The 22066-nt window shown below is 36.1% G+C and overlaps 1 protein-coding gene across 1 annotated transcript; it reads left to right on the top strand.

Annotated features, from left to right (window-relative positions):
• Positions 1–7036: 7036 nt before the first annotated feature.
• Positions 7037–21567, top strand: LOC145592174 (protein NLP6-like). The gene is made up of 4 exons (XM_081648635.1): positions 7037–7226; positions 19679–20247; positions 20580–20606; positions 20704–21567. The coding sequence occupies exons 1-4, from the start codon at positions 7037–7039 to the stop codon at positions 21565–21567; spliced, it is 1650 nt and encodes a 549-aa protein (XP_081504761.1).
• The last annotated feature ends 499 nt before the right edge of the window (positions 21568–22066 follow it).

Raw genomic sequence — 22066 nt, 5'->3', positions numbered from 1 at the left:
CTGGGATTTCGAGGGCCGTCATCAGCACTGGGCGCCAAATTATACAAGTCCTCTTCAGAGAATTGCTGTGTCTCGAAGCCAGAAGGGGTCTTGTAAGCCTCCTCATTGAAAGCTTTTTCAACTTTTTCCCAGTCTTCCTTCTTCCAACCGGCGGCTTGAGCCACACATCTCTGAGCAGCAGTCCAACCTCCATCGAAACGATCTTGGAGCTTGGAGCAGAACTCATCTGAAGTTAAATAACGCCCCACGGCTCTCTGACGAATCCCAGGCTTATCGGCTTCCATTTGCACAACCTTCTCCTCAAGGTTTTTTATTTTAGCTCTGGCATCGCTGAGATCTCTTTCAACCAAGGGAAGGCGCTCAATGGCCTTATTCTTCTCGGTGATCTGAGTCTTCAGACTCTGCACCTCTAGCTCGAGACTGGCGACCCTCTCCGCCTTAATCTTCAGCTCTGCCATTTCCCTGTCATCTTTCTCCTTTATTTTCTTCAAATCATCCAAGGCTCTTTCAGCATTGCTGATGATTTCCTGCATGGCACTTTGGCTGGAAGAGGCCTGATGATGTTTCTCCTGATAGTAACGGTACATCTCAACCAGCTCAGTACCAGACATGACGGCCTAAAAAAAAAATAATAAGTAAATAAAAGTTAAAGAGTTAAACGAACAGGATAAGTACATCACAAAGATGAGAACAAAACATAAAATATATATTTTTTTTTTTAAAAAAAAAAAAAAAAAAAAAAAAAAAAAACATAAAACTTGATATGCGTAGCAGTAAGGGGGCCGATTGGGGGCATATAAGGTACCTTCATCATATTATGCATATGAGTAGCAGCAAGGGGGCCGATTGGGCCAGCAGGTCTGTCCATCGGCAGAGTAAGGTTGCTCAGAAGTCGGTAACCGAGATTCCCACCTTGCGTTGGGTCATCGGTAATCATAGATTCATTTCGGCCAACATCCATATCAGGTTGCCAACGGTCTCCGGAATGGCCAGCAGGGACCGCGAACCCCTTCAAAACTTCATCTGGAAACCTTCCAGAGACTCGTTCAATCCATTGATTGGACCGATAAGTCAGGGCCGGAATGCTGGAATCTGACCCAACCGTAGTAGGAGCAATTGTGGTGGCCGCCTGAGGTTGACGAGGGGATTCGGCAGAAGTGAGATCTTCGATCTCAACACCCTGAATAACCTTCTTCACAATAGCCTCAGGGCTCTTAACTTTGTTGGTGGGTGGAGTCTTCTCGGACTCCGATTGGTCCTTCTTCTTCCCACCACGCCCTTCAGGTTGTCTAGGGCTGGAGATCACAATTCCACCTCGCCGATTAGCCAGGGGTGTCGTCTTTCTCTTCTTGGCGTTGTCATCAGCCATGATCTCAGCTCTTCTCTTGGCACTGATAGTTGGAGCGCGGCCGCAAACGGTAGCAAGAGTGTCGTAGGGGCTTGAAGCTTTAGGGCAACGTCTAACAACTCTTTTCCCGTCGGAAGATAAGCCGAGTTGCTTATTGTCCAACTTGTCAATACCTGAGAATAAGGAATGTAAGTACAATCAATTAGGTACAGATAAAAAAAAAGAGAAAGAAAAAGAAGAGAAATTCAATAAAATAAACAGTACCATAACTGTCAGTCCAACAGAGACCGACATGAGATAACGGCGCGTTGCCCAGAATGTAACTCACATTCGGCACCCACACCTTAGGAACTATACGAACCTTGCTGTCACCTTCATCAAATTCTGAGATGTCAAAATGATTGACGGCTCTCTCTTCGTGCTTACCAAGATCCCTCTCGGGGACTGAATCAAAACGAGGATGAGGCTGGTAAAAGGTTCTTCTTAGAGGAAATTCCTCAGGAACCGACATGAAAAAGAACCTCACTTGCCAGCCCTTACAACTTGTCAATTTGGGGTGGACGGTATATTTGCGAGGTTGGGTGTACAAGGACCACCACCCATCTGACTGACCATCTCTCTTCAAGGTAATCAGTCGTCTAAAAACGTTAAGGGTTAGGGGATAGTTTCGATATAGCATGACCCAGACGGTGGCAATAACAGCCCGTATGGTAGGAGGAGTAACCTGAACTAAACAGACATTCCAGGCTTTTAGGATTTTTGCCACAAAGGGGTGTAGGGGAAAGCGAAGGCCGAAGTCTAGATGCTTCATATAAACGGCCACGGAACCTGCTGGACAATCTAATACCGAGGCTCCAGAAGGGGGAACTGACAGCTCATACCCGTCAGGTAAGTTGAAGAATTTCTTAGCACAGCGGCAGTAAACTTTTTCAATTGCCGTTTTCCTAAAATCATCACTTATTTTCGCCTTGGCCACTTTTCCATCTCTGGCAAGGGTAGTAGGTTGTCGGAATTCAGCTCCGTCAGTCTCGGAGTTATAGCCCTCGTCCAGATTCTCTTCCTGGATAACCTCTGCCGTAAAGTCAACAATGTCATCCCTACTCTCATTGTTGATACTGTCTTCTTGAGTTTCGTCATCTCCTAAAACCGAGTTGACGGCTGAATCATGAACTGGGGATGACGGACCCTCCTGAGGGTTCGCAGGGATATCAGCCACTGGTTCTTCTTCCGAAGAACTTACAACCTGACCTTGCCCAGGTCTTTTGCTTGATTCTGCTGCCTTAGCGGCCTCAGCTGCCTTAGCTGCTTTGGCGGTCTTAGCAGCTTCACCGGCAGCAGCACGAGGTTGATAACTGGTTCTCTGTACCCTTGGCATGGTGTTTATACCTATATTGCCAACGTTAGTGCCGTATTGATTAAAATAGCGTTTCCCAGCAAAGCTGCGTAAGTGATAACGAACACTAACAGGCTCGTCGTTAAGAATTTCGGTGTCGGCAGGGATATCAGGGTTAGTAGGGTGAAAAGCACTTTCACGGTGAGCAATGGTCCTATGTATCATAAAAGCGCGTTTCTCTTCTTCAGAAGATAACGTCTCAAATGGGTAATCAATATTATCAGAAAGGGAAGATGAATTACCCAGGTTACTACCAGTTTCTTTGCCTAGGGATTTCCTAATTAAATAACGCCTAGCAGTACTAAGGTTAGGGAAATTCTCTTCGACACTATCTTCAGACATTTAATTCAAAAATGAGAAAATAAAACAAACATGCAAAATCAAGGGGTTAAGGAACAACAATACCTTCGACAAAAGTCGCTGATACGATGAACTTAAACTGAGAAGTGACGAAGAAGGAAAGCACGCCGAATATACTAAGAAGCGTAGACCAAAATCGGGAAGAGTCAGAAAAGTAAACTCTTTCTCGAAGAACAACTGAGACGGAGAAAAAGCTTTGGAAAGATGAAAAGTGAAATGAAAAATGGAGGAATTTTTGATCTAAAAGGAAAAACTAAAGAGTCAGTTGAGGTGAAAGGCGGTTCAGAAATCCAACGGCCCTGACTCGACAATCAATTTCAAAAAATGACGGTAGGATTTACGACACGTGTATTAATTTTCCCGCTTTTTAAAAAAAAAAAAAAAAAAAAAAACGGTTACGCTTCCATATTGTAATACGTGGACCTTGTCTGCTATCGGCATACAAGGTCGCTTGGGGGGGAAAAACGGGGTTTTTCGCTCCCAGATATTTCATAGCAAGTAGACCTTGTCTGCTATCGGCATACAAGGTCACTTGGGGGGGAAAAACGGGGTTTTTCGCTCCCAGATATTTCATACCAAGTAGACCTTGTCTGCTATCGGCATACAAGGTCACTTGGGGGGGAAAACGGGGTTTTTCGCTCCCAGATATTTCATAACAAGTAGACCTTGTCTGCTATCGGCATACAAGGTCGCTTGGGGGGGAAAGAACGGTTAAAAGCCAATAATAATGCAAATGGATACAGTACAGGGTTATAGTACAAAGATTGTCTTCTTACAAAAATAAAATAATAAAATAGTAATAAAAGTAATAAATAAGAATAAATCTTCTCAGCAAAAGAATATAGAGCTTAAAAGAATATAGAAGCAAATCTTCTCAGCAAAAGATGTGAGTCTCTGAGATATTCTCAAGCTTCGTCTGATAATGTGTCTGAGTATAAGTCAAGCGGGTATAACAAACTGCGGCAACGGCAAGGTCAGTAATAAAGTTTTGTTAACGTACAGTGCGTGACAGAATACAAGAAATGTTGTCACATGAAATTTCCAACATAAGGTGAAATTTGAAGAATGAGAAGTGGAACCCAAAGTTTGTGTAGTTAGGTTAAGTTGTTGCCTACATTAACTGAGAACGATGACGTTTGATCATGCGTCCTCACTTGGGGGGCTAACTGTATGGGATGATATCTGGGTGTGACCGATATCTTGTGAAAGCACGTGACCAAACCCTGAACAATTGTGAGAGGATGCCGATATGTCCCAGAAGGAAGACATGTCGGCTTGTCGGAATTCAACACGTGGCAGCAGAAGCTCGACACTTGGCACAGAAGGTACTGCATGGATGAGAGCCACCTGTCAAGGTAGGTCATTATAAATAGTAGGTAAGACCCCATTAATGGGGGCATCAATTACACATTCTCTCTCTCTCTACCTTCTCTCTCTTACTTATCTATCTCTCTTAAACACTTTCTGACTTTGTCATCGGAGTGGTTATCCCCGGACTACCCCGGGGTTAGCTAACTTCTTCTCATTGTGTAGGTTCTCAGCTTGCCGATAGGAGTATCAGAATCTCAGGTCCGAATTCTTGGGAAAGTTAGGTTCAGACGGAAATAGTTGGTTTTAGTAACTGTATTTGGAATGAGTCTTTTGATACATATCTTTTGGAACATGTAATATCTAGTGTTCAAACTTAGGGCCTGTTCATATTTACTGAATTAAGCTGAACTGAACTGAACTGATTGGAGCTGAACTGAACTGAACTGAACTGATTGGAACTGAATTGAACTGAACTGAACTGAATTGAGCTGAAATGAATATTTTATGTGAGAGGGAAATTAAGAGCTGAACTGAACTGAACTGAACTGAACTGAACTGATTGGAGCTGAGCTGAATTGAACTGAACTGAACTGAAATTAAGTAAATATGAACAGGCCCTTAGATGACATGTAATTTATTTTGTTTAAACTTGGGTGACATATTTTGGATTGTTAAGCAATGACTTATATCTCATGATTTAGTTACAAACATTTCGTGTATGACGATATATTTAGCACATCACAAATATTTATATTTATTTAATATAATAGAGAGATTCCAAAATTCAGTACAAAATACAACCTTAAACACTCTAGCATATAACCAGTGCAAACAAAAGGTAATAATTGAGCTAACATCTTTGGCTACTCAATACTAAAATACCAATAAAACAGAGGTTTAAACAATCTAACTTAAGAGTTTAACCATCAAGAAACTAACTACAACAGATACAACAACAACTAATGCCAAATTTCCTATATCACTAAATTGAGCAGTATTTTGCTTCTTCAACTTGACTTTCATGTGTTCAATTTCATCCATTATCCTCTTCTTCTCAGCTTCAAGAAAGCATACTCTGCTCTTCAATACATCAACCTCACCCTTAAGAATATGCTTTTCATCAATTAGTTGATTAGTAATATCCCTTTGCTAGTCAATGACACCTTCATCCACCCAATGAAAGTATTTGCAACCCTTTTGATAAGCTTCGGGATTATAAAACTTACAAGCTTCAAACTTACTCCAGGGATTATGAGTCTACAATGTCACCCTCGCAATGGGTATTCACACTTGCACTTGCCGTTATATGGTGAAGCCATTTACACCTGCATCTAGAATACCAAAAATGGTTACAAAAAAACCCGAACTCCAAGAACACCCAATTTTTAGGATACAAATCAGCAATAATTTAAAAGGGGATTTGACCAAAAACAATCATATAAACATAACTTGAAGGATTCTGGTTTGATTACCCAAATTGAAGAGGAAATTGGCTCAAAGAAGGGTGATACGAAGTGAAATAAGGGATTTGAGGGATTATACGGGCTGAATTGGTGATGAAGCGGGAATATTTGAGGAAAAAGGGGGGATTAACTCATTAAAAGGTCACGTGACATGGTCAACACCTGGGAAAAAAAAGTAAAATGTCAATGGAAAAAAAGTCAATTATAATATTTTATAATTTATAAGGTAGTAAATTAAAACACTTTTTTTTTAAGGTAGTTTTTCGCAAAATCTGGTGTTTAAAAGGTAGTTTTTCACAAAGAAAAAAAAATCCTATTTTTTATTTTATGCAAAAATCTTGATGTTCGTTATTCTTTCTTTATTGTCACGTAGTTTTTTACTGTGCAGGAACTTGTCTTTGTTTTAAGATATTTTTTATAAGATCAAAAATTGTTACCGTACTCAATTTAACCCCTACTTCTAGAGTAATAGTTGTACTTTCACAATCGATCTACTTGAACGTATGGTGGTCATCATAAATAGTATTTGTGTTATGTTCGTTAAATTCTGTTGAAGTTAGTGCTACAAGTTAGTGGTTAATTAGCTTTGTTAGTTTTAGGATAAATATCTTAGTTTGTTAAGAATTAGTCAAATTAATTAAATCATGTGTTAACTAATTGCTAGTGGTGTTAGTGGACTTGTTAACTAAGATTTGACTATGTAGTTGGAGTACAACATGGAGTACCCATTACCTAGTTAATTGCTTTATTTAAGTTACTTGTTTAACTTGTAAAGGCTATTTATATGGCCTAACTTTCCATTGTTAAATGAATGAGAATGCAGAATTAATTGGTTTCCTACGTTACTTTTATGTGTTTTGCCTTCTTAGCTCCAACAAAATTGGTATGAGAGCCATTTGATCCTTACGGCTAGTGAGTTAAAAAAAAAAAAAATTCGTGAGTGTTCCTTTATAATAAATTTCTAATGTCTACCTCAAACAATTTTTCACTTTTCATTCCCACATTTTCTCAAAAGGAGATAATTATGATACATGGGCTGTCAAAATAAAATCATATTTGAAAGCCATAAGTTTGTGGGAAGCAATAATTGAGAGTGAAGTTTATCCAATTCCCCTTTCCAAAAATCCAACCGTAGCCCAAACCAAAAAATATGATGAAGATATGGCAAAAATAGCAAAGGCACTTTCGTTTCTACATTCAACGCTGTCGGAAGAAATCTTCACAACTATTATGGGTTGTGATACTCTTAAAGAAGCATGGGAAAAAATTAAGGAGTATGAAAGAAACCATCAAACCAAACTTACGCAAATTTTGAACCTTATTAGAGAGTTTGAAATGATGGGGATGAAAGGTAGTGATGGTGTCAAGGAATACGGGAGTTGACTAATGTCTATCGTAAATCAAATCAATTCACTTGGTAGAGAATTTGACAATCAAAAAGTGATGGACAAACTTCTTGTTAGTCTTGCGGAAAGATATGAAACTAAACTTTCGTCAATTAATAATTATAAAGATTTTTCAAATTTAACAGTTTCGAGTCGATCAATTCACTACATGCGGTAGATTAAAGAAGGTCCATGAGGAATAAAAATGGTGAAAACAAGAGTGAAAAAGTTTTTTTTTAGCAAAGTCTCCTTAATGAAAGGAAAAGGCAAGTCCCTCTAATGCAACAATTGTCACGATTGTTGGCATAAGGGGAAACCTAAGTGTTTTAATTGTCAAAAGTTTGGACACATGGCAAGGAATTGTAAGTTCAAAAATGAAGAGTAAGAGACCATGGCAAAAGTTGTCGTAGATGAGAACCCATTTTAGAATTGTGGGAGAGAAGTGCACTATGGAGAGAAATGCTCCAATATCCAAAGAGTATGCTAATGAGAAAATGCATCAACAAGTTAATTGTGTAGGTAATGAGACGGGCATCACAATATTGAAGAGACATGCTTCATGATTATCACAAATTTTGAAGCAAAGGGGTGTGTTGAAGTTATTGCTTCAAGTTAGTCGTTAATTAGCTTCCTTTGTTTTAGGATAAATATATTGCCCTGTTCTGTTTTTTGAGCTTCTAACAGAGCAAAGCAGATTTCAGCAAAATAGAGCAGATTTGATAAACGAGTCTGGGCCACACCCGTCACAACTGTCCACTTTATACGATTAAACAAGTTCCACCACAAAACCATATGGCAATGAGAGGTGTAGCCCCTTAGCCTTATAAAGTGGTCACAACTTTCTTATTTCTTCAATGTGGGATACACATCCCAATGCAAATTCTAACTTATCGACTCAATCAATGTGGGACAACACACCACTCACATGTGGGTTTTCTCATGGGCTCAACACTCCCCCCTCACATGTGAGTTGTCCATAATACTAGATCAGATCACAACACAACTAAACCTGACTCTGATACCATGATAAACGGGCGCGGGCCACACCCGTCACAACTGTCCACTTTACACGGCTAAGGAGGTTACACCACAACACCATATTGGAATGAGAGGTGTAGCCCCTTAGCTTTATAAATTGGACACAACTTTCTTATTTCTTCAATGTGGGATACACATCCCAATAAAAACTCTAACTTATAAACTCAACCAATGTGGGACAATACACCACTCACATGTGGGTTTTCTCATGGACTCAACAAGATTTAAGTAGAGCACAGCAGGATTTCCACACACTGCGAACTAGAGTAGAGCAAATTTTAGCACATCAGAGTAAATTTCATTAGAACAGAGCAGAATAGGGCAGAGTAAGGCAGGGCAGGGCAAGACAGGACAGTGTTCTAAAGAACGGGGATAGTTTGTTTAGAATTAGTCAAATTAATTAAGTCATGTGTGAACTAATTGTTAGTGGTATTAGTGGACTTGTTAACTAAGTTTTGACTATGTAGTTGGAGTATCAGGTGGAGTACCCATTTCCTAGTTAGTTGCTTTATTTAAGTTACTTAGTTTAACTCGTATAGGATATTTATATGGCCTAATTTTCCATTGTTAAATGAATGAGAATGCAATATTGTTTTCCTACGTTTATTTTATGTGTTTTACATTCTTAGCTCTAACAAATTTAAGTTAACGATTAGTATAATTCTAGGGGTCTGATGAGTTCCATAAATGGCACTCTTAGAGTAATTTTCTTCTTTAGTTTTTGGTCTTTTTTTAGATTATTTCAATTCGTTGTTTTGTTAATAATGTTTAGTTTGCTTGCTTGTTTGAGTGCTGGTTTAGAATATTGCGCGTTTTAGTTAATTTCTTGCTTCACTGGACACTTATCCCATTGTTCCTCCTCTTGTGCTTTAATTACATAATGTTTGCGAGTAGATATTTGAAGCCACACATTCCCATGGATGAGAGTCAAGTGGAAGCCAAGGAGATCAATGGGAAAATCATAGAGAAGAAGCATAGAAGAAAAAAGAGGTATATGCGGTCTCAATCGCAGGCGCGCAAGCTCAAGCTTAAATTTTTAAGATGAGGAAGAAAGATTTGTGCGAGGTGTGCTTGGGCACTTGGTAATACAATATTACAACAGCTATAGCAGCCCAGCTGAGCGCGGGCATCCTGCAGCCCAACTCGGCTATTGCTAATATTTTGCCGCATCTTATAAATACTTTCGAGCTCGATTTTTTAAAGAAGTCTTTACCTCATTATTTCTTTGATATTTTTGGCTTAGTTAAGATATTCTCTCTCAAGATTAGGGTTATATTAAAAGTAGTTCTAGAGAGAGAAATTAGGGAATTTTAATGGAGAATTGAGAGATAGAAGTATCAATTGTGGCAACTGCTTTGAAGATCTTCTCAACTAATCAATGAGCATTTCTTAATCTATCTCATCTTTATTGATTCTTTAATTTATTTCATATTGATTTAGAATTGTTGATTAATGTAGGGATCGAAAGGGTTCACTACGACTCCCACTACGTCACACAATCAAGACAACCAACCAATTATCCAAACCAATCAACCAAATTGTCACACAACAAATGACCAAATAAAACAGCAAAAATGCAGTACTAATTCAGCAATATCAAGTGGAAATAAATCACAATCAACGCACACAATTTATATGTGGAAAATCCCTTTGATGTGAAGGATAAAAACCTCGGGACCTCTTGAGTCCACCCTTAATCTTCTCTTATTGATAATTGAGGGTAAAAATAAACCCAAATATGTCTACACAAGGTTTACACACCCACCAACAATAGCAAAGAACAATAAGAGATGAAAGTAGAGCAAAAGGTGAAGAATATCACCAAAAACGTCACGTCTGAACTGACAGCAATTCTGACCAGACCGGAGCTCCAAACGACGATCAAAACCAGTCAAAACGAAGCTGTAGATGTCAGGAACAAGCTCACAAAATTTCAGCCAAATCGGACCACGAGAGCACCTCCGATTGAAGCCTTGATCAAACTGGTGCTGAAAAATCCGAAAATGTGAAACCCTTGTTTTTCTCTCTGTTTTGTGTGTTTTGTTTCTGAATTGTTACTACCTTCTTTCTTGCTTACTTACAGCCCAAAATAGCCTCAAGAAGCTTGTCAAAGAAGCCAAAACACCAAAGATAAAATGGACCCAAAAGTAGGACTTAAAAGTCTACAAATAAAAGGCCCAAAATAATTGTTACCCAAAGCAATATAAGAATTGCACAAATGGGCTGGACACCCTAACAATTAATGTTATGATAAGATTAGTTGCTCTTCAATTTTGGTCAATTATGACGCTTTTAAGAAATTAATTGCTTGATTAGATGATGATTATTAGTGAGTAGTTTGCTTTCTAGCTAGGGTTTGGGTAAAGCATGCTTGATTGATATATGAGATTTATTTGGGAATTTTATAAGTTCTTGTGTTGTAATTGAATTGATTGATGGAGGTTTGCATGTTCTTTAGTTTGATTGGATTAATAATGATTGACTTGGATTGACATGGGAATTACTGTTCAATTCATCATAATTAGTTATGAATTTAATTGTGATTCCTCTCTAGCATTTATCTTTCAATGAGGGAAATAGGTTGATGATTTGAGGATAGTTGTTAAATGCTTCTATTGATCCTACTATATTTGTCTTTACATTATTACTTGAATTGCTCAATTCCTTATTTAACTTGACTTTCTTGAATACACATGGATCTCCATTCCCTAGTGTTTCTTTTGTTTGATTTATTTGTATTGGTAGTTGATTATTTATAGTATAGACTTTCTTCACCTTTGACTTTGACATAGCTTAGCCGTAGATTGAAAACACTCTAGCATTATCATTTTTAGTGAGTCGATAATTGACTTGCCCTTATACTTGTATTAGGATAGTTGAGTGATTATAAATTTTGATTGACCTGAGGAAGATTTGTCTTTGACCTAATTTTTTTCTTCGTCGGGTTCAATATAATTTGAGCGTGCATAATATTCAAAAACTAAAAATAAGTTCGTACTTCATACCATCTTCCTAGCTTGAATCCTAAATGGTTCAAGAGTCGAGAGCATATGTGTGATTCAATGGTTTTATGGATTGTTGAAAGGTTGTAACCTTAATCGATTCTAGTCCCTTATTCATGGTTGCTTACATTCATATATACATATATGTATTTCATTCGTGAGAACCATTAAAAAGTTAATATATTCGTATTTCCTAATATTTCACTAGCTTGTTGGCGGCTCCTAACCTTGTTCCTTAATTTGTCCTACTAGATTAAATAAGGTCAAATCTAATCCATTTCCCCACGGAGATCACACGTATTACATTTGCGTTGTAATTCATGCCCTATAAAATTGCAGGGCCGTCTATTAGGGGGAGCACCTTGAGCGACGGCTCAGGGCCCCCTTATTCGTGGGCCCCGACATCTTAGAATTTTTTTTTTTTTTTTTTTTTTTTACAAAATAAAATGAACTTTTAAATACTAGATATATATATGAGAAATATTTGGTTTATTTATTATCACTAATTACATCCATAACCATGCTAATATTCTTTTACTACATCTGTAAGTCCGTTAAGTGATAATTGTAATATATTGCTTGACTTTTACGCTATCAATATTCATATGCTTATATTACTTTGACAATACTTTTTACCAATATATAAAAAACATATGTTGTCATGTAAAATAATTTTGGGTTAATAAATATATATAGTCAAATTTGTGCATTAACATGTGTGTTAGTGTTAAAATAAAAGGAGTATATTATTGCTCTATTCTCTCTCTAGTTTCAAATTTTGTGATGCCCGTCAAATTTTTTTATTTAATTATCCAATAATAAGGGGTAAAATATTTTATTGCTGAATTACGTATAAAATATACTTTGTAGTTTAGGGTCGGGGCCCCTATTTAAGTTTTTACTCTAGGCCCCAAAAATGTCTAAGACGGCACAAAATGTATTGTATATAAAATTACAAATACTATTTTTTTTTTTTTTTTTCGCCAAGATCTTGTTGAAGGCCCTACAAACAATGTCCATGTCACAAATTTGAGTTTAACAATCCAAGAAACCCTCTAATGCTCCAATCATTCTAAGACACATTATTGTTCTTGCATTTGATTGGGTCCCATCATATAGGCTACATCCACTACCCATAATGACCGCCTATAATTTATGATGGTAATCATATTTTAATAACTACTACGTATTTGATAACTACTACGGGATCTTTACCTCTTATGTCTCATCCAATGATCCACAATTTCCTTCTTGGGTGATTGTCGATTATTTTTTCAACGGGTGAGCAAGCTTGAGGTCTTGTATTTTCACATCGTTAATTTTTGTTTTGGGTTCATGTTTAGTTATCATCGTGTTGTTGTATAAGGGTTATTTAAACTAGTAGCATGTCAAATAAATCATAGCTGACGACTTGGTGTTTTATATGTATGTGATCAAAGTTGAAAACGATGAGCCCTTGGGAACCCTTGCCAGAGTTGATGAGCCAAGACCCACCATTTCGCTTCCCGAGGAGCTTGCACCGCCATTTTCCCCACTTTCTAATTTTATTGACCAGGTCAACGATGATGGTTCCGGCACCGATAAGTTTAACTTACACTATGTTTGGATAACAGTAGTGAAGGGAAAGGGAGGGGAAGGAAAAAGAGGGGAGGGAAAGGGAGGTGAGAGAAGAGAGAAGGAGACCTTTTATTTTCCTTCTATTTCTCTCCAACAATGGAGAGATTTGGTTTATTAAAAGTGGAAGGAAAATAGATCCCTCCAATTCCCTCCCCCCTTCGTTACATTAGATATCCAAACAAGGGAGGATGCATCCCTTTATTTTTCTTTTCTTCCTTTTCCTCCATTTCTCTCTATCCAAACATAGCGTTAGTTCCAAAGTGATGGTTTCATGGTTCATTACTTCATTTGTGTTAATAACTAAAATTATTATATTCATAGTTTTTCTAATTATGATTTGCTAAGCTATATAACATAAACCCTAATATGGACAAATATGAATCTTTATTCGTCGATCAAAGAAATTGTCTCCTGGTAAACTCCACCAACGTCGATACCGACACAACACAAAACAATAAGGATAGATTCATTAAATATTAATGATAAGATTTATAAATGTTCTTACCTTATGAGATTGTTTCCTTAATTAATATTATATTCATTGAAACATAATAGACGACTTCTTGTTAAGTTAGGAGTTATTGTTGTTGCAAGAGTCCTCATCCGGTTATTCAGGTGCGGTTCGAGTTGGTAAAGTCAAATCAAGTCTTAGATTAAACTCAGATTTGATATGTTGGGTATATGCAACCTCGAGACTGGTTTAAGGTTCAGTCAGTCTAATACCAGTCTGTTCAAGTTAAATCTACATAATTGCAAACAAGAGGGATACAATGAGAACAAAATTTATCAATATGTTGTTAAGTTAAACATAATTTTTTTTCGTTTTCTGAAATAATTTACTAAAGATTGATTTTGGTTGAATTATAAACTTGTTTTGGGTTAGGTTGAAAACAAGCCAAGTTGATAGGTTTAACGTTATTCGGGTATTGTTCGTTGTTGGTTGAATTAACAATGATGAATCAAATAGGCTTGTGTTACAGATCACTGGGCCGGGTCAATAATAAGTTACATTGGGTTAGAATAGGTTTTAGATTTTTTAGTTGGGTCAAGTGCCCATTCGAATTCAAACTGTTTTCAGATCGGGTAAAAGAAACATTTGATTGATATCAAATTATCAAGGCGGCGCAATTCGAGCACGAGTCACAGAATATTAGCTTAAATCAGTTGTCAGTTGATATTTGGTCAATTTTACAAGATTTGCAACTCTTACAAGTCATTAGTGTCATTCCATTGTTAGGATACAAGTTGACTTGAAGGTAACGTAGGTATAAGTCGGTCTATTATAAAGTTAAGTTAATAATATATTTGACAGCCTTATATGTTAAAGAAAAGGTTTCAAAAAAAAAAAAATGTAAAAGAAAAGATTATAATCTTATTCGAGGCATGATTGATAATAATATTTTATTAATTACTGGCTTAGTGAATTAAAAAAAGGCAACAAAGAGTGTGGAAAATATGGCTTGCATTGTAGAAATTATAAAGAGAGGATTTCTGTTTGACAGAAGAAAGTTCAATGTATAATTACAAATTTACAATAAGTTTATGAGAAGCTTTTGCGTCACTCTAATATATGTAACAATAATATATTCTAATATCTTACAATAATATTTTAATATACGACATTGATACTCTAATATCTAACATTAATAATCTAAATATTTGACTTAGATTATTAATGCCAGATATTAGAATATTATTGTCATATACTCCTTCTATCTCATAATTCTTGGGATGTTGGGGAGGACACGTAAGGCCTGGTCACTTCAGCTTAATTTCAGTTCAACTCTAATCAGTTTAGTTCAGTTCAATTCAGCTCCTAATTTCCTTCTCTCAGAAAATATTCATTTCACCTCTATTCAGTTCAGTTCAGTTCAGCTCCAATCAATTCAGTTCAGCTCCAATCAGGTCAGGTCAGTTCAGTTCAGTTCATCTCTAATCAATTCAGCTCACTTCAGTAAATGTGAACAAGCCCTTAGTTTAAAAAAATACAAATGGATTCATTTAAAATATTTGTTTATTTTTTGAGAGATAAAATATTTGTTTATTATATATAAGATTCTCTTTTATACTTTTACTAGATTAGCTCCTGTGCGATGCACATTTTTTTAAAAAAAATGTTAATAATAAAAGGGAAAAAAAAACCCCATTAATTGTCATGATTTTTTTATTTCTTATATATTAAAGGAAAATTTGTCTAAAAGGGACATATATGTTCACTACTTTGTCTAAAAAGAGCTTATATGTTTCAAGTGGTTAGCAAAACTGAAGTTGAAGAACATATGCTCTACACATTTATCCGTGGCGTGTTAGAGGACAAGCAACATCTAGCATCACACTCGATCCCTGACCTCATTTCCTCAAGCTATTTTCGGTAGTAATCTGTTTAAAATACACATTTAAATAATGCAACTCCTAGGGTTTATTACATCAATACAGATTACTATTCTCCATCCCACTTTTTGAACAGATTACTATTCTCCATCCAACTCCTAGGGGGGGAGGGGACCTTGAGATCGGAATCCAGCTATAATTGACTTTTTTCTCCGATGTTGACCTTTCATGTGACCTTAAAAAATGACTCTCTTTCCTTTGTTTTCCACGATTTCCCTCCAATTCCTCCTTCCCTATCTTCTAATCCCCAAATGACACAAATCAAAATAAGGGAATTTGAGGGAACACCTTAAAGCATGCTATATTTATATATGCCTATTGCACTACTCTAAACCAAACCGTGTTAGCAAAACTGAAGTTGAAGAAAATATGCTCTACACATTTATCCGTGGCATGTTAGAGGACAAGCAACATCTAGCATCACACTCGATCCCTGACCTCATTTCCTCAAGCTATTTTCGGTAGTAATCTGTTCAAAATACACATTTAAATAATGCAACTCCTAGGGTTTATTACATTAATACAGATTACTATTCTCCATCCCACTTTTTGAACAGATTACTATTCTCCATCCAACTCCTAGGGGGGGAGGGGACCTTGAGATCGGAATCCAGCTATAATTGACTTTTTTCTCCGATGTTGACCTTTCATGGGACCTTAAAAAATGACTCCCTTTCCTTTGTTTTCCACGATTTCCCTCCAATTCCTCCTTCCCTATCTTCTAATCCCCAAATGACACAAATCAAAATAAGGGAATTTGAGGGAACACTTTAAAGCATGCTATATTTATATATGCCTATTGCACTACTCTAAACCAAACCGTGTTAGCAAAACTGAAGTTGAAGAACATATGCTCTACACATTTATCCGTGGCGTGTTAGAGGACAAGCAACATCTAGCATCACACTCGATCCCTGACCTCATTTCCTCAAGCTATTTTCGGTAGTAATCTGTTTAAAATACACATTTAAATAATGCAACTCCTAGGGTTTATTACATCAATACAGATTACTATTCTCCATCCCACTTTTTGAACAGATTACTATTCTCCATCCAACTCCTAGGGGGGGAGGGGACCTTGAGATCGGAATCCAGCTATAATTGACTTTTTTCTCCGATGTTGACCTTTCATGTGACCTTAAAAAATGACTCTCTTTCCTTTGTTTTCCACGATTTCCCTCCAATTCCTCCTTCCCTATCTTCTAATCCCCAAATGACACAAATCAAAATAAGGGAATTTGAGGGAACACCTTAAAGCATGCTATATTTATATATGCCTATTGCACTACTCTAAACCAAACCGTGTTAGCAAAACTGAAGTTGAAGAACATATGCTCTACACATTTATCCGTGGCGTGTTAGAGGACAAGCAACATCTAGCATCACACTCGATCCCTGACCTCATTTCCTCAAGCTATTTTCGGTAGTAATCTGTTTAAAATACACATTTAAATAATGCAACTCCTAGGGTTTATTACATCAATACAGATTACTATTCTCCATCCCACTTTTTGAACAGATTACTATTCTCCATCCAACTCCTAGGGGGGGAGGGGACCTTGAGATCGGAATCCAGCTATAATTGACTTTTTTCTCCGATGTTGACCTTTCATGTGACCTTAAAAAATGACTCCCTTTCCTTTGTTTTCCACGATTTCCCTCCAATTCCTCCTTCCCTATCTTCTAATCCCCAAATGACACAAATCAAAATAAGGGAATTTGAGGGAACACTTTAAAGCATGCTATATTTATATATGCCTATTGCACTACTCTAAACCAAACCGTGTTAGCAAAACTGAAGTTGAAGAACATATGCTCTACACATTTATCCGTGGCGTGTTAGAGGACAAGCAACATCTAGCATCACACTCGATCCCTGACCTCATTTCCTCAAGCTATTTTCGGTAGTAATCTCTTCAAAATACACATTTAAATAATGCAACTCCTAGGGTTTATTACATCAATACAGATTACTATTCTCCATCCCACTTTTTCCGTCTATTTCAAACACATATACAAATTCAACCAGATCTCGTACATAAAGTATGAAGTATAAGATTAATTAGGAAAACAAAAATTTCAGCCAAGTACGGGTAGTTAAATTGGAGCAAGTAATCAATCATCAATAGCATAACATAAACTGCATTCATTCCTAGCAAGTAATCAATAGTCGAACAACGAATCTATAGAAAAAACTTGTAGAAGAGATAGCAATACTAACATGCAGCAACTAATTGACAAAAAAAATCAACAATTTTAGAGCAAGGATTTCGAGAATCAACAAATTCTTACAAAATCAAAAGCTTAATCACATAATTTTGAGCCAAAATTAGTAGAATTGCGAAAATTTACCAAAATCAATACCTGGCGACTAGCAATTTGACCGACTTTGAGCAACGATTTGGAGCAACAATGTGTGAAATATGAGAATCTGAGATTCTGAATTCGAGTAGCAATTCGAGCGAAGAATTAGAGTAGCAATTTGTGAGAATATGAGCTAAGAATTTGAGTAGGATAAAAAAAATCAGGGTTCATACATTTTTGAAGTGAATAAGAAGAGAGAGAAAGCGTTGAATTCTTTTTTTTTTGTTTTGATAGAGAAAACGTTTAATGTTTATCTTCGTCCTATTTTATTGAACAGCGAGGGCGAAAATGAAATTGGCCCTCTTTGCTCTGATATAGAGGACGAAAAATAAATTCGCCCTGTTTGATTTGAAATAGAAAGACGAAAGTAAAATTCGCCCTCTTTGCTCTGTAATAAAAGGGCAATTATAATTTCGCCCTCCTTGATAGAAATTAACAAGGCAAAGTACAACTCGCCCTCCTTGATCGATTTATGTCGTCCTCTTTGATCTTTTTTCTTGTAGTGTATTAGCCATTGACTTTTTGAGGGAATAGTGATGGAGTATTGTTGAAATTTGAAAATGTATATAAATATTAACAAAAAAGGGTTTGTAAAGCTATGTAAGTGACACAGTCGCAATTAATGGAGGAAAAGCAAGCGCAATTCCTAACTCGAACAAATTGATTTATAAGCGATAAATCTTTGGAAATTCCAGAATCCACCAGAAAAGAGTAAAACTATCAAGAATATTATTAAAATGTTAAAAACTAAATATTAAAGACGGCTAAAACGTTAAATAGTCTAAAAAAAACCCTAATACGAAAATAAGTAAAAGATAAATTCCGAAAATGTTTAAACGCTGTTTTCAAACGAACTCGGATGACTTAAAAAGCTTGTCGCTCATGTCGTAACTGTTACTTGGACTCGTTGGCCTGTTTTTATTTTCGAAAACATATTTTAAGCAATCTGACTCCGGGAGCCTGACTAGTAGAAATCATGACCACTAAAAAACTAAAATCAAGCCTTCTGACGCTGAACTTCTTCGTCAAACCGAGCAGCTAATCTCCCTACATTAGTAAGTCAGAATAATTGCCTTACTGGTTCAATACTTGTCGCAGGAGTTATCACCCGCTCTTGTGACTCAATAAACAAACAAACAAAAAAAAAAATAAATAAATAAATAAAATAAATAAATAAAACAACGTGAAAACTTATGAATACACTCACTACTATTTTTTTTTTGTGTATTTGAATCATACAAGTATTATCTTAACTCATTCAGAATTATCCAAATAGGAAAATGAGACAGAACAATCCTACGTGTACCTTCAAATATGCAAGAAATAATATTACTTCTTCCGTTTTAAATTATTTGCAACACACCTATTTGACTCACATTTTAAGGGAGATATTACACTAGGTAAACGAATACTGCGTATATTAATTCACAAAATTTTATCATTGATAAGAAGAAAGGGTTAGGTTGCTACATTCTACTCCCTCCATCCCTAAATTAGAGAAGTAGGAATGTAATTTAGGAACGGAGTGAGTAATTATTTACATAGCATAATTCGTTCATTTACCTAGTCTATTTACCTCCTAAAAAAATGTGATAAAAGTTGTGTTACAAGTATAAGATAACAGAGGAAGACGTTGTTCATTTCACATTATTTTTGCTGAACTGGAAATATTTTAACTAAACATAAATTAATTTTACTGAACTTAAATATTTTTTACTGAATTGAAATTAATTTTACTGAACTAAAATTATTTTTACTGATCTAAAATTATTTTTACTGATTTTCTATTAAATTTCTTCTTTAAAGTTATTGATTTTTACTCAATTGTATATTTTTTAATGAGCTGAAATTAATTTTACTGAACTAAACTTATTTTCACTAAATGAAATTAATTTTGTTGAAGTGAAATTATTTTTATGAATATTATATTTTTAAGGTGAAGTGAAGAGGGCAAAAGTATATACTAGTGAGGCTAACTCATATATTTTGATAATATAATCTTGCAGTTAAGCTTCTTGCTGAACAGAACCTGGAGAAAACACTTTTAGATTTCCAACCACAATTGAAGACTAACCAAATTGTAGCAGTTCAAATATGGTTTCCAACAAAATTAGTCAAGACAAATGTACTAAGATCTTCACCACGCAATATACCTGGTTCGTGGATCGAAAATCAACGGTTCATGCTAGATGTGACCGAGGGATACTTATGTGAATCGTTAACCCGAGTTTATTCCTGTGATAGAAAGACTAACAGCAGTAGCTCGTTTAGCATCACTGACACCCTTATCCCGTACATGTCTACTATGGAAGAGGTGACTTATCTTCTGGATAGGCAGGTTTCGGTCTCTGCATTTCGGCATAGGTTCCCTCAATGGGCTCCTAATTTGCATATATACAAGCATCTTCAAAATTGTCAGAAACCAAGTAATTCCAAGGAAAACTGTATCATATGTGGAACTTTGGCAATACCTATGTTTGATCCTTATACTAACCAATGTGTTGGAGTTTATAAAGTTGTAATTGCATCTACCGAAATTGACCTTGCTGTTGATATAATCAGCAATCTTCTCAAGGTTAGACTCTTTTCATTTAGCAATCTTCTTATTAAGGTTAGATTCTTTTAATTAGCAATCTTCTTACGGTTAGACTCTTTTCATTTAGCAATCTTCTTAAGGTTGATATAATCAGCAATCTCCTTTTCATTTCTCTGCTGTTCTATTCTAATTTTAGAGCTTAACGTACCCATGTCTCATTTTACTTGCTATGTTTGACCAATTCTAAAGCTTACCATACCCCTCTGTCTCATTTTACTTGCTTTGACCAATTTTATTAAGAACTTTTTTGTAAAAATTTGAGCATTACTACAATACAAATAATCAAATTAATAAAGTTAAATTTCTTACAGGCTGTAAATCTTCGTGCGGACTCACAGGTAACACTTTCTTTTGAGTTTGTTATACCATTTTCATATACATAATCTTTTGAGCTATTATTCATCTACAAATAGCTAAAACAAATTTCATTTACAGTTTCATTACCAACCTCGGCAAAGAGTTTTAGCTGAGATTTTGAAAGTGATAACCAAGGTATGCGAGGATCACGATTTACCTTTATCACAAACTTGGATGCCTTGTACATGTCCTGACCGAAGCTGTAATAATTCGCAGCAACTCTGCATGTCGAATGCAGAGTTACCTTTTTATATGAAAGACCCTTCCTATTACCCCTTTTGGAGGGCCAGTGCCATGTATCACATGACTGAAGGACAGGCGGTAGCTGGCACGACATTTTCATCGAAAGGACTATGTTTTTGTAGAGATATCACCCGGTTTCCTGACAACTTTGTCTTGGTACCTTTGTCACGTCAGTTTAGGGTTAATTGTTCGTTGGCTGTTTGCTTAGGAAGTGCATACTCGAACAATGACGTCTATATCGTGCAATTCTTTTGGCCAAGAACCTTGGAAAGTATGATAGAAGATGATGATTTCAAGGTCTTGTCTATTACAACATCAATGAAACAACAATTTGATAAGCTAAGTATGGTTTCACCTGTTTATGAAGAGTTGGAGGCTGAAACTGAGCGAGTTAGTTACCGTACAAAACTCATCAATGATGAGGGTAATGGAGAAGATTTTATGTTCTTGTCAAGTACTATAATGAAAAGGGACAAGCACCCTGAAATTGGCATGATACAACCAGAGAAAATCCCTTCAAATATGCCAATTGATCATGAAAACCAATCAATCAATCATGGAATTGAAGGTGTCACATGCGATGTTACAAAAAAAGCAAGGAAGACAAAATGCAATTTGACCATAGAAGAGCTGTTACCGTATCTCAAAGGAACCTTAATCGATGCAGCTGAACACCTTGGAAGTAAGCATTTCTTTTAAAAATTCTCATCAAGGTTGTCAAAATCAATAACTGCTTTACTCTTTTAAGTGATCTCTAATTAAAAGCATGTACGGAGTATTTTTTTTTTTGAAAGCCTAAAATTAAGAGCTTATTTCTAATTAAAGGTTGTTCTTTTTGATAATATTCCCCTCTTTTTGATGAGTTGTCATTCTTTTTTTGTACTAAAGAAGACTATTTTCATCAATTTCTAAAACTTTCTCTCTCCCTCTCTTCAATAATCTTCAACCATTTTTTTTCCTCTCTATCTCTCTCTAACCCCACATGCCCACATATGCTCCCAATCAACCTTTTTAATTCTCGTAAAAGAAAAAATCCAAACAAGTAATTAAGGAATAGAGGGAATACAATTATGAAGGGGTTCAGTAGCAATTTCAAATTGATATAGTACTTGTTAATGTTGTTATTGTCTTTAGTTAGTATTCTTGGCAAAGACTTTGTCACCTTCAAAATGAGTGCATTTCATCGTATTATCGTGGT

Source organism: Chenopodium album, chromosome 18 (genome assembly GCF_948465745.1).
Source record: "Chenopodium album chromosome 18, dcCheAlbu1.1, whole genome shotgun sequence".
Classification (NCBI taxonomy): domain Eukaryota; kingdom Viridiplantae; phylum Streptophyta; class Magnoliopsida; order Caryophyllales; family Amaranthaceae; genus Chenopodium; species Chenopodium album.
This window is presented reverse-complemented; position numbering and strand designations above follow the sequence as displayed.

What these genes read in the sequence shown, in the direction of transcription:
- LOC145592174 (XM_081648635.1), top strand. Translation starts at nt 7,037, where the DNA reads ATGGCAAAAATAGCAAAGGCACTTTCGTTTCTACATTCAACGCTGTCG. An exon ending in TGAAATGATGGGGATGAAAG is followed by an intron (nt 7,227 to 19,678) that starts GTAGTGATGGTG and finishes ATAATCTTGCAG; the next exon opens with TTAAGCTTCTTGCTGAACAG. An exon ending in TAATCAGCAATCTTCTCAAG is followed by an intron (nt 20,248 to 20,579) that starts GTTAGACTCTTT and finishes AATTTCTTACAG; the next exon opens with GCTGTAAATCTTCGTGCGGA.